At 40.5% G+C, this 13213-nt stretch overlaps 1 protein-coding gene across 2 annotated transcripts in view; it reads right to left on the bottom strand.

The window, feature by feature from the left end:
* Window positions 1-6688, bottom strand: part of CERS6 (ceramide synthase 6) — a 103680-nt gene extending 96992 nt beyond the window's left edge. For both annotated transcript variants that reach the window (XM_048484295.1, XM_048484293.1), the window contains exon 1: window positions 6581-6688. In XM_048484295.1, the coding sequence (XP_048340252.1) occupies window positions 6581-6618 (38 nt within the window). In that variant the 5' untranslated portion in view covers window positions 6619-6688. The remainder of the gene's footprint in view (window positions 1-6580) is intronic.
* Between the last annotated feature and the right edge of the window lie 6525 nt (window positions 6689-13213).

The raw sequence follows: 13213 nt of genomic DNA on the forward strand, positions 1-13213 counted from the left end.
CTGAAAACTGATCGTTCCCTGGGCCAATGGATTCCTGCCCTGGGTTGCTTTTGTAATTTTGTGAGCTGCTTTGAGCAATCATATAGTTACAATGATTTGTATATAGATGTAATATGCAGTACATTAAAAGCTGTGTAATATGCAGTGTAATATAGCTGTGTAATATGCAGTACATTATAGCTGTGTATGTGCAGTACATTAAAACACAAAAATGGACTGCCAGTGAGGCCCTAAAAAGTCAGTATCAGCCCAGTAAATATTGAAGAAGAAATGTCACAGGGAAGAGGACCAAAATGCTAGGACAAAGCAACAAATGAGGCAATGGATGGATGGATTGATGACTAAGCATTTTATGTTACTGTAAAAAAAATACCTCCCTGCAGCCCCCCAATCCTTGACACTGAAAAGGGACACTGCTCTGGCTGGAGAGTCTCAGATCAGAGCTATGCAATAGATGAAGTCACTCTCTTTCTCTCAATACCATTTCTTTGAAAATGTAACTGATTAGTCAACCAACCCAAAAGGGTTTAGTTGAAACATACATACAATAGACTCAATTACTGTTGGAGATAAATTAAGCTCCTCAGAAAAAGTACAACAGCTTGTAGCTACGCTCACAATCCAGTTTAAGATTTACACATTGAAACTGTGTAAACACTGAAAACAAAGGTCTTTTGTTATTCCTAGAAAACATTTCTGCCTTAACGGGTGATAAGCCAACAGAAGATACCTATTTTTATATTGTGCTGAACTCCATCTGAGAAGAGATAATCTGTTCAGTTTAAGAGCACATCCTTAACTTTTGGCAACCACCAGAAATATATTGTAGCAGTTCAAGCAAGGAATGGTTCATATAAACCATGAAAACAGACTCTAATATAAAAAAAGAGGAAACACTCAGAAATGGTTCCTTACGTGCTCTCGCAGAACCTTCTGAGAGTGCTTGGCCTTTCCTGATTGCGTCTCTGTCGAAACCAACGCTGAATATTGCGTACATCCCAGTCCAGCTGTTTGGATAGCCCTTCTAGTCTCTTCTCATCTGGATGCTACCAAAAATTATCAAGAAGTTATTCTTGTGCTTACATGTCATTAAGAGGCAGTATGTGAATATCAGATTTTTACAGCTGATCATATTGTAATCAAGTAAATGAATGTCCACCTAAATTCAAGATTGAAAACAGAGTTCCTTTTAGTTGCTAAAAGGCTAGCTCCTCAGCCTCTGTTCCCCGTATGTGAAAGATCACTACTCTTAACAACCCACACCTAAATACATTGGCCAGTATTGTATTACTACACTACTTAAAGTTTGAAGGCGCCCTTTGATTTAAATGGCTCATTTGAAGAAGGTAGAATATTTGGACATAATGGTAGCCATTGTAGTGTAGAAGTTCAAGTGCCAGACTAAAATTTGGGAGGTTCTGGTTCAAACGCCTGCTCTGCCACGGCCGCCTGCTGGTTAATCTTAAACCAGCCACACACTCTCAGCCTATTCTCTCCCACAAGTTTGTAATATGGATAAAATGAGGAACAGCAAATGATGTAAGTTGATTTGTATCCCAGTTAGGGATAGCCAAACAAAAATAAATAAACAATTAAACAACCCCCACCAAAATAAAGATAGCTCTTCCAAACAACTTCAGGATGTAGTGTACAATAGAATCTACTATTGTTCTTCGTTTTTAATGGGTCGACACAGCAACCTACCATTTTTTTTGCACTGGAACCAAACCACATAGCATGGTAATTATATGTCACTTCAGAGTCTGGAGGGCAAGAGGCAGAGGTCGGTTTTGGCTATTATGGAAAAGACACTGAGTTCATAATGGAAAGTTCTTGAACTTTTCTGAAATTAGCGCCTATGATAACTTAGAGCAAAGTTTAGAAAGCAGCCTTATAGCTTATGACTTACCAAAACGAATATAGTCCCCCTCCCACACAATTTCATGGCCAATTAGCTGTTCCACATCCTTCCTGTTTTTTGCATTTTTAGGCACACACCAACAGAAGAGGTTTAAAAGCCCCTAGTGCAGGCGTGTCAAACATGCAGTTCAGCAGCCAGATTCAGTCCCTTGAGGGGACTTATTAGGCTTGCGAGCCGGCTGAGACAACCCCCCCCGCCCCAGAACAGGACGGAGGAGAGGTGGGTGGGTTCCTCAGCTGGATTACTGTTAGGTCTTGAATCTTGAAGCAATAAATGGACTCTGTATTGTTGATAAGTAGTGTTTATTGGTAGGCATCGAAGAACCCAGCTTGACAAAGCCAAGCTTTTGTTATCCCCTTTATTCCGATGTTAGTCCACCCCTCCCATTTTCCCAAGGAATGTGAGAAAGAGTTAGTTTGGAGCTGAGGCACCCCAAGGTCGGCGACAGACAGAGAGAGCCACCTGGCATCCTGCCCCAACAAGATAATGGAAACAATCCCGGTTCTCATGAGACCAAAGCGTCAGGGGAAAGTCTAGTTATCTACTCAGTGTGTGAAGCCATAAAGAAAAGATCAAGGAAAGAATGCCCAATTGTTCTCTTCCTGTTACTAGGAGGCAGGACTTCTCTGAACTTTTTACTTCACTTCCTCCCTGTAATGGTCACTTCCTTCCGTTGACAGTTACAGATTGACCACGCAGAACATAGAGGAAAGACATGTATACACTCCCACATAACAAACCACAGAGCAGAAAAAACTGAGTGACAAAAACAACAGTTGAAAAACAACCTGCATGACTGAAAAACATCCTAACATGAATTATCCAGAAATGTGCAATACTAACAACTCAGAACTTTTAACTAGTAGTCTAATAAAAACCAGCTGAATAACTAAGGATTAATGCACATCTCAGAGTATCTAGATTCCCTCTCCTCGCCTTCCAGGGAGAAGTGCCTCTCATATGGCAACAGTGGACCGTTCTTCTGAAGGCGGAGGGAATCTGGATGGGACCTAACAAAGCAGTGCCCCCCTCTCTTCGGGCGGGCTTATTGGTCTCCGTAAATGTGTCGAAACACTCTAGATCAAAAAATCATTCCGGAGGCTGCCCAGGATTGGATCTTGTAGTGTCGCACGAATGAGGATGATAATGACCAAACTGTGGCTTTACAGATGTCTTCAATAGACACTCATTGTCTGAGTGCGGCGTTGGTTGCTGCACTCCGAATCGAATGGGCTGAAATACCTGATGGGATGGAAAGACTGGTATTTTTATAAGCCTCAGCTATGCATAGTTTTAGTGCTGAGCTGATGGCTGCAGTAGACATTAGTTGACCCAATTTGGGGTATGAGATATTGATGAACATACTATTTGTCCGTCTAAATTGTTTGATACGTTCGATGTAGACCTTTAAGGCTCTGCGAACGCCTAATTTGTGCCAAATCTTTTCGTTTCCCCCCATTGGCTTAGGGAAGAAGGTGGGAAGAACAATTTCTTGATTTAAGTGAAAGGTTGAGCAAACCTTAGGTCTAAAAGTTGGATCAGTGCACAAAATGACCTTATCAGGGTGAAAAGAGCACATTCAACACTCGCAGGCCTGAAAAGTCCTCTCAAGGCAGCCACTCCACCCCAATGCAGGCTCACCAGCCCAGGCACATCCCCACAGTGCTGTTTTGGGGCCAGCCATGGCAGCCTCCCCCACCCCTCCACACCCAACCTAGCCTGAACTGGCCCAACCCAATCACATTTATGTCACATCCAACCCTTGAAACAAATGAGTTTGACACCCATACCCTAGTGGGTCACCTCGGCTTGCTAAGTCACAAATTCCAAATTTGCCAAACCCAAGGCAAACCGGCATAAAAGCGTACAATCAACAACTGATTTCCTAGGGAGACAGACAGCAACAGAAACAGATGCAAGCAGCCCTTGCTCCGGGAAGAAAGGCAAAAGAAAGGGTTGTCCCTAATTTTCTCCTTCCCTCTGTCAGATATACCCACTCTCAAATGCCAAGCTTTTAAAAAGCTAAATGCAGTTCTACCAGTCTACATTCTTGCCATCGAATCAGAAGGCTCTGACATGTATACAGAGAAGGACAACCTATGCTTGATATGGGAAGATGCCTGGTTGTTCAAAGATAGTTTGTCCAAGATGCTGACCCTGTACACATGAAGCTGCCTCATACGGAGCCAGACTACATTTCTGCTAAGGCTAGGGTTATCTGATCTGACTGGCAGTGGCTTTCTAAGGTCTCAGGTAGAAGTATTGCACATTACCTTGAGATCCTTTAACTGGAACCTGGGCAAAATAAGACACTCTAGCTCTGGGCCACCACAGCACCCTACAGATGTCATTTGCAGAAAACAAAACCTCAGAACAGCAGTTTCAGTGTCTCCTCTGCAGTTCACCAACATGCACCATAACATCTTCAAAGCCAACAGCTGCCGCTATAAAAAGATCAGGCAAGGCATGCCTCGATCGGTGCATTTTGCAGTATATTTTAATGCAAACCTCCTTGGCCCAGGGGAATTCAAAAGCTTTGTGCAAAATAGTAGACTTAGGCACTCATCACTATAGATTCTAGTGTTAGACCTGCCAATCATCAGAATAATACAGGTAGCTTGTACCAGTCACCTGGCTCTTAAGAATAATTTATATATAAGACCCTATGCAACCGAAACCATCAGAAAGTAATGCAACCAACAGCACAACGCTACATATCAGTGCTGCAATGGCAAAGTGTATTGTGCAATATTCCAAATTATTTTACTATCACCAAAAGTGCTATTCTACATAATAGTCTATATCTAAACAACAGACTCTTCTCTAATAAAATTTAAATCAATACTGGCAACATATATATCATCTATTACAATTACATTTATGTAACAGTATAGTTTGGCTCAGTCCAAAAAGGATTTGCTATGCGTTTCCCTTCCAGTCACATGAATTAATGAATAAGTATTACACAAGTCAAATTTAGTATATGAAACTAACGTACGACTTGTTTCACAGGTCTTTTGCGGTTAACGGAATGCTTCCATTGCAGCACTGATACGCAGCGTTGTGTTGTTGATGGCATTACTTTCTTAAGAGTAACTGGCACACACTAACATTAATGGCTTCCACAGCTCTGAGGTTCATGCTGAAATTCTTGTAACAGAGCTAGATCAGAAAGTAAAAGCAACACACAGAGTTCATTCCTGGTGGATTTCCACTGCATGTTTCCTGCAGCCATTTTTATACGCTTTGCTCAGTTACGTTTCAATGAGTTCCTTCATTCCAGTCAAGCAAATAAAAATAGCCAAAGAATAAGGCAGGACATCTTATGTTGACACGTGGATAAGAGCTTGCATTGGAAAGAAAGGTCTCATGAACATATTGAAAGATAGGGCTTTTAAAAATATATATTATTTTGGACAATCGCACATGAATTAGCTGCAGTTACAAATTCTGTAGAACAAATCCCACTTAAGACTGAACTATGGAATAAACTTTCTATAGCCGTGCAACTCTAACAACTTGTCTCAAAACAGACGTTGTTCTAAGTGTTAGTTCCCCAGAGAGGCATCCACTCCTGAAACACTTTGCACCCTGATCTTGTCAGATCTCAGAAGTTAAGCAGGGTCATTCCTGGATAATACTTGTATGGCAGACCAGCAAGGAATACCAGGGTTGCTATGCAGAGGAAGGCAATAGCAAACCACCTCTCTTACTCCTGCTTTCAAAACCTACTAGGTTGCAATAAGTCAGCAGTGATGGCACTTTTCACTTACATATCACCACCACCACCTATGCAATTTCTTCATCACAGTATACCTTCTCTTGCAAAAGAGTTTTCTTTCTAAGAATTCTAACGTAGTATTAATTCATGGGAACATACTTTAAAGTTGGATACTGTGCAAACTACATTCCAAGCATGGAAATAAGTGGAGTTGCGATTATGACAGACTACAGTTTTTGTATTAAGCATGCAGAACTCTGACATGGCAGAAGTGCCCTAGAGAACAAAGTCTAGAGCAACAGGAGCCACATCAGTGGTTTCCAGCATGGTGACTATGGATGCCGTGGTGTTCACCAGTGTGTTTTCTGGAGTCCACTTGCTTCTCCCCCATAGCAAAGAGCCAGTCCTAGATTTCCTTTAATAGATAAATCCTGGAAAACTCTGGTGCTAAACTGTTTGCAGAGGAAAAGACTTCTGAATTTGAAGGTCAATCAACCATTTATTTACAGTCAATGACCGGTACAACAGAACAAAAGTACATCAATTTCACAGTACCATTAGCATAGACTATATGTGTACGAAAAAAAAACACCAGAAGAACTTCTCAATTTGTTTAGTCCAGATTCTCTAATTGGACATGGGAGTGAAACCTCTCATTACACCATGACTATCATTTTAATGTCACACCCACTAGGTCTTTCTTGCCAGTAAGCATCCATGAATCAGCCTGGAAGAATGCACATTCTGGGAAGTGTAGTTCCTCATGCTTCATACTGATTTTAGTAGCTATACTGTTCGAATGTCAACTCCACAAGAGCTGAGGAAAGCTCACCCAAGAGTGGACTCTTGAATCCATTTTGGTTTGCTGATCACTGGAAACAAGGAACAACTACTAACATCATAAAGAAAATATGAAATATCCTAAAAGGGTACCATACCTTTGTAATTGCAGTGAACACCTTTTCAAGGATAGCATTAGGCTGAGCTTTTTGTGGTCCGTTCGCTTGGACTTTTAAGGCTAAGGCACATGGTTTGGCAATGAACCTACAACAGCAAAGACAGAATAGCAGAATTATTAGATGTGAATAATAAAATATTCAAAACATCCCATTTTGCCCCAAAATTTACTGGTTAGAGATCATGAGAACGTTCTTTAAAATAAAACACATCTGCAGAAGAGGCTTTGCTGAAGAAGAATAGCATGATCTATGGTAGATCAAATATTACTCAGCAGTTTGAATAGCCCAGACAAACCTGAACTTGTTAGATCTGGTAGGGTAAGCCCTAGTTAGTGCTTGGAAGGGAGACCACCACGCGACACCAGGGTTGCTATGCAGAGAATGGCAATGGCAAACCACTTCTGTTTATCTCTTGCCTTGAAAATCCCACGGAACTGGAGTTACCAAGAGTCAATTCTTACTTAATTGTAATAATTATAGAGATTCTTCTTGCTGTCTCTCAGGGATCATTACACCCTACATGCATTCTACTGACCTCTTACAAGGGGATTTCCCCCCCAATATTACCTCCTCCTTATCTCCTTAAACTCAGAGTAGCTAACAGAACCAAAACAAGTTAAAAGGAAAAGAACAGTCCATTAACGAGACAGAAAATAGTTCATTAATGAGACAGTCCATTAACGAGACACATATTGGAAAAATGCATAGCTTACAGACGCGCCCAAAACCTGCCAAAAAAGTTTACTCTCTACAACTGCTCTCTGAAACAGAATTGTCCTACACGATTTCCCAGTTCCACCGCCTAAGGCAGGCTATTCCAAAGGCCCTTCTATGTTTGATATGTATACTGATTTATATCTAAGGTGGAGTCCGCACAACACAAATAGAAGGTAAACTGGGGTGCTGTGTGGTTTCCAGGCTGTATGGCAGTGTTCTAGCAGCATTCTAAAGGTAGGTAAACTGTTTTAGGACGTCATAAAAAGCATTTGGGGAAAGAACTTTGCATAGCTTTCTCCCTCAATATGAGTTCAGCCTGTTATATTCCTCTCAATCAAAAATCACTAAACTAGCCATATTCTTCCCGGATTGAGGACGATTCCTGCTTGCTAAGTGAACACCAGTGCTTTATTTCTCCAGCCCAAACTTCTCACTTTCATTTCTGCTGCTCACAGCCACCATTTTGTGTGCTGCAGCAGATTCTCTATGGAGATTCCCCACAGAGTTTTCCTCTGTGTGCTGCAAACGGATGAGCTGCACGCAGAGAAAACCTTCGTGGGGAATATCCATAGAGAATTTGCTGCCGCACACAAAATGGTGGGTGCCACTGTGAAACTGACAAGATTTCAGTGTAGAAAAAGATTAATGTTGGCTGACAACGCTTGTATTCTCCTCCACTGTGGGAACACAAAATGCAAAAACAGATCTTTGTATAATGTCCTAAAGATGTTATACCCCATGCTGAGCCCTTCGGGAATGAGTGGGGTATAAATATGATAAATAAATATTTATGCTGTGTGGAATCTACCTACATTTAGAATATTCCTTTGTACCACCTTTGATGCCAAAGAACTCATTAAGCTTAGTGAAATGAATTAACTTAACCAAATCTACTCTCATTTGGAAAACATTGTAACCTAGTTGGGGAATGAAACCAAGACCATAAATAAAAGCTCTACAATGTTCTATGGAAAGGCCTTTTGATGGCAAATTAACTATCAGGTTTTCTTCCTGCCTCTGTAGGACTAATAAAGGCAGTAATGGTGAAGTTGGACATCATTGGCAAGTTCCCTTTTCTATTTCAATTTTTTTCATTTAATATCTGTTTATCAGAATTTTTGCATATTGTTTTGTATATATACTTTGAATCCAATTTTTTAAAAAATTCTCAGCAATCCAGACATTTTAATCCAGACATTTTAAGACTCTTATCAAAAATTTCCAAGACACTTTATCAAAAGCCTTCTCTGCATCTAAAAACATAAAAACATTTTATTTTTTTAAATATATATTTTTTATTAATTTTGCATAATAAAATAGTTACAAATTCCACTTTTCCTAGTACAACTTAACAATACAGATTTCTTCTATAATAATTGTGGTACAGTCATAGATGAATCAGAGCTAGAGTTTAGATAGACCTAACTAAAGATATAGTGAGAATCCCAATCACCCCCCAAAAAGGAAAAAGAAAGGAGAAAAAAGAGGAAAGAAGAAATAAAGAGAAAGGAAAAAATAAAGAAAATGTATATATGTATGAAGTAAGAAAGGGAAAAAAATTATATATGGGACCTCCCCTTAGCCTTGTTTCTGTTAACTAATTACATAACTCGTATTTCTTGGAGTCTTATTTACATTAAACCAGTTAGAAATTATCCTCTATACTTATTTCCTTAAACTCTTATTTTCTTTAAATCAACACTGTAGATAAGTATTTATATTCTTGTATTCGTCTTGTATTCGTCTCTTGATTGAAGAAATCGCATCAACGGTTGCCATATCTCTATAAATTTTTTCATTGTATTGTTTTTAAGTACATTAGACAGTTTATCATAAGTTGCATATTCTATAAGTTGCGATAACCAGTCTTCCACTGTTGGAACTGTAGTCTTCTGCCATCTTTTAGCGAGTTGTATCCTTGTTGATACTAACATATACAGAATTAAGGATTCAATATTTTTACTTTTTTCTGTTTCAAATATATTAAGAAGAAATAACTCTGGTTTAAATACCAGATTCGTTCCTATTATTTTTTCCATTATCTTATGTATGTCCTTCCAGTAATTTTGGATAAGAGGACATGACCACCAGACATGTATAAAGGTTCCTTTTTGAGAATGGCACTTCCAACATTTATCTGGAGTTAACCCCATGCATATTTTAATAGCTTGCTAGGATATAAGTGCCATCTGTGAAACATTTTTAAGTAATTTTCTTGTAATCTTACTGCTTTAGTATATTTAATATTTTTTTCCAGGTTCTTTCCCATGTTTCAAGACTGATCTCTCTCTTCAAATCTAAGGCCCATTTAATCATGAAGTGCTTCACTTGCTCATCTACCATTTCTGTTTGAAGTGTATGTTTATACAGCTTCTTAATTATTCCTTTAGAAGTTTCTTTATATATTTTAATTAATATAGAATCTTTCAAATCAAAACCTTTTATTTTATCTATTTTAAATTTTTCCTTAAGTTGTTGAAATTGGAACCAATGGCATTCTTGTTTATTTATTTTAATTTCTTGTCTTTCTCGTAATGTAAATTTGCCTCCTATAAATTTGACTATTTCGCTGTATCTTATTATACTGCCTGGTTCTTCTACCTTCATCCTAATTGCTTCTAAAGGTGCTAACCAACCTGGAGTTGCATTAATATGTTTTCTTTTGTAATCTTCCCATATCCGGAAGATAGATTTCCTTATATAATGGTCCATAAAGATCTTATATTCTTTCCCTTGAGCGTACCAGATATAAAAATGCCAACCAAAAAAAAATCTATTCCTTCAAGATTGAGTAATTCACTGTCTTCCAGTAGGATCCATTCCCTAAACCACAACAATCCATCTGCTCTCAGTTTGGGAGTCCTAGGCCTCCTCTTTTTACATCATCACACAAAACCTTATAGCTTATTCTGGGTCTCCCCTTTCCCCAAATAAATTTGGATAAATCTTTTTTACAACCATTAAAAAAAATTTGTGTATTTCGATTGGAATTACCTGGAAAAGAAAGTTCATTTTCGCTAATACTGTCATCTTAATTAGAGCTATTTTCCCCATCAGTGATAGATTTAGATCTGACCATTTCTCTAATTTTTTCTTTATTTTTTTCCATTCATATTCGTAGTTGTTTTCAAATAGCAGAATATTATATTTTGACAGATTTATTCCTAAATATTTCACCTTGTTTACCATAGTAAATTTTAAATCCTTTTCTATTTCTTGAGATCGCTTTTGACTTATATTGAAATTCATCATTTTTGTTTTAGTTTCATTTACTTTAAGACCTGATTGCTCACTTAGCGTTTTAATCTCCGTCTTCAAAATTTCTATTGTTTTTGAAAAACATAAAAACATTTTATTCCGTTTTTGAATATTTAGTAAATATATTGAATAAATATATTCTCCTTCATTCATCTTTGAGGGACAAATCCTGTTTGGTCTTCATGGATATTTCTGGGATGTATCTTCTTAGTCTCTCAGCTAAAACAGTTGTGAACATTTTATAATCCACATTTAACAAAATTAACAAAATTAACAAATTTAACAAATTAACAAAGAAACTGATCTATATGGCAACATTAGTACTTCTGAGTTTGATTCCACAGAAGAATCGGCTATTACTTCTGGTGATGAGTCCCAAGAACACTGATATTTACATAGAGTTGCTAAACACCATATGCAGCAGGTTCTTCCTCAGTGTCTGTGATTTTCTAATGGACTCTGTTCGAATTATGAACGCCTTAATGGCCCTCCTAACGTCTAGTGTGTGCCAAGAGCGTTCTCTGGGGTGAGATGGACGTGGACAAAAAGAGGGCAGTACAATGTCCTGTTGCAGGTGAAAAGCGGAGGCCGCTTTAGGTTTAAAGGTAGGGTCCATTCTAAGAACCACTTTGTCATCATGGAATATACACAGGTTGGGGTCAATGGAGAGTGAGCTGAGTTCCGAGACCCTTCTGGCTGAGGTGATGGCTATCAGAAATAACCGGTGCCATTCGAGCCATCTCTCAGATTGATGCTTTGGATGGCCCAAAGGGTGACTTGGTGAGTGCCGAAGAACCGTAGTAGTCTCCAGGATGCATGGCGATTGTGTAGGGAGGCTTTCAGTACTGTTGACCCTTTGTGAAAACGATAACGTCCGTGACGTTTATGTTTTGCTGGATAACGCATGATGCCATCAGCCAGGCTGTCACCGCCCCGGAGGCTGTCATTTGTCTGGACTCAAAACCTTCCTGAAGGAAGCCTAAGACCCAAGATAAGGTGGATCTTCCGGGTCAATGTGTTTGTTCTGGCCCAACTGACGACCTCTTCCAGGTAATTATAGATTCTGATGGCGACCTGACCATTCAGATGCCATCAGGTGCCTCCCTGGGAGCAGCCTTTGTTGCCAGTTTTCTGACTCAACAACCAGACGGTCAGTTTGAGCCAGTCTAGCTGGGGATGCAGATTAGTCCTTTGATGAAGATCCCAAGAGACTGGAATCTGGTACCTTGGGGTCGGCGTAATAGTTCCGAATTATCGAGAACCAGGCCTCCGGTGGCCAGAGCGACAGTTGAGGCGTTTTGGTACTCTGATGATCGACACTTCATCAGCCCCGCCAGCATGGTCAATTGGCCATGCTGGCAGGCTGATGGAATTGTAGTCCATAACATCTGGAGTGCCAAAGGTTCGCCACCACTGCACTAAGATCACCAGCGCCCTCTCTGTCATGATCTTCCGGAGAATTTTGGGAATGATTGGAACAAGGAAGGCATACAGAGCTCCTTGGGCCACCGGACTGATAAGCATCATAATGCTAGGGGCCTTGTGATGGTAGGAATCGACAGAATTTGAACTTACGTTTCTGTGCCGTATTAACAGGTCCACTTTGTTCGCCGAACGACGCTCGGCGTCCTGAAAACTTCTCCTGTTCAGGGTCCACTCCGCTGGGGTAACGGCTTCTGTCGCTCAGCCAGTTCGGGCGCTGGAGGTTCAGAGATCCGATGTGTTCTGCCTGATGCTCTCGAACGTTGAGTTCCGCCATTCAATATCAGGAGGCCTCTTGGCCAGATCGAGGACTTGAGCTTCCCGGTTGTTGATATAAGACTTGCTGTGGTGTTGTCCTCATTCAAATTCAAGATGTGATGTTCCGCTATGAGGTGCTGAAAGCTGAAGAGCCAGAGGATAGCCTCACCTCCGTTAACGCTGGATTGGCAGTTTGATAGGTGTTGTTCCCACTTCTGCCTTGGGCATAATGTTGGTTGAGGCTTGCCCCCCAACCCCGGAGGCTACGTCCGCGAAGATCTGTAGCTGGTTGGGTACAGGTAAGGTTTGCCCTGGGTCAGGTTCTGTTGTTGAAGCCACCAACGGAGTTGTTGTTTGCGGACTGGCGGTACCATGATGGGATGGTCCCGCTTTTAGATGATGTCCCGCTGGAAGGGTCGAAGAATACGTGCTGGAGGGGACGCGCCAAGGGAATCGCCTCTACTGACCAGATCCATGGTCGCTGACATCGTACAAGGAGCTTGACTAGGAATAGTAAGGAGACTGTTCTGGGGAGCATAATAGAGGTGGTCATTTTTCGATTTTGATACCTTCTGGGAGAAAGAGGCATTGTTCCTGGAGTCTATTAGGCTCAAATGCAAGATTCGCTGAGTTGAGGAGAATGCTTTTCTCCCTTCGTTGATTAGGAACCCATGGTGCTGAAGGAAGGGTTTGCATCACAATCTCGAGGTCCTGTATGGCTTTGCTCCTCTCGACTTGGACCCCACTAGCAGGTCGCCCAGGTAATGGTGTATGTGAATACTCGCTGTCTTAAGCAAGGTGACTGGAGCCAGGAAGGACCTTTTGGAGAAAAAATGCGAGCTGAGGCAGTCCAAGGGAAGAGCCCTGAATTGGTAGTGTTGGTCCGCTATGGAGAAT

This window comes from Sphaerodactylus townsendi, linkage group LG02 (genome assembly GCF_021028975.2).
Source record: "Sphaerodactylus townsendi isolate TG3544 linkage group LG02, MPM_Stown_v2.3, whole genome shotgun sequence".
Lineage (NCBI taxonomy): Eukaryota > Metazoa > Chordata > Lepidosauria > Squamata > Sphaerodactylidae > Sphaerodactylus > Sphaerodactylus townsendi.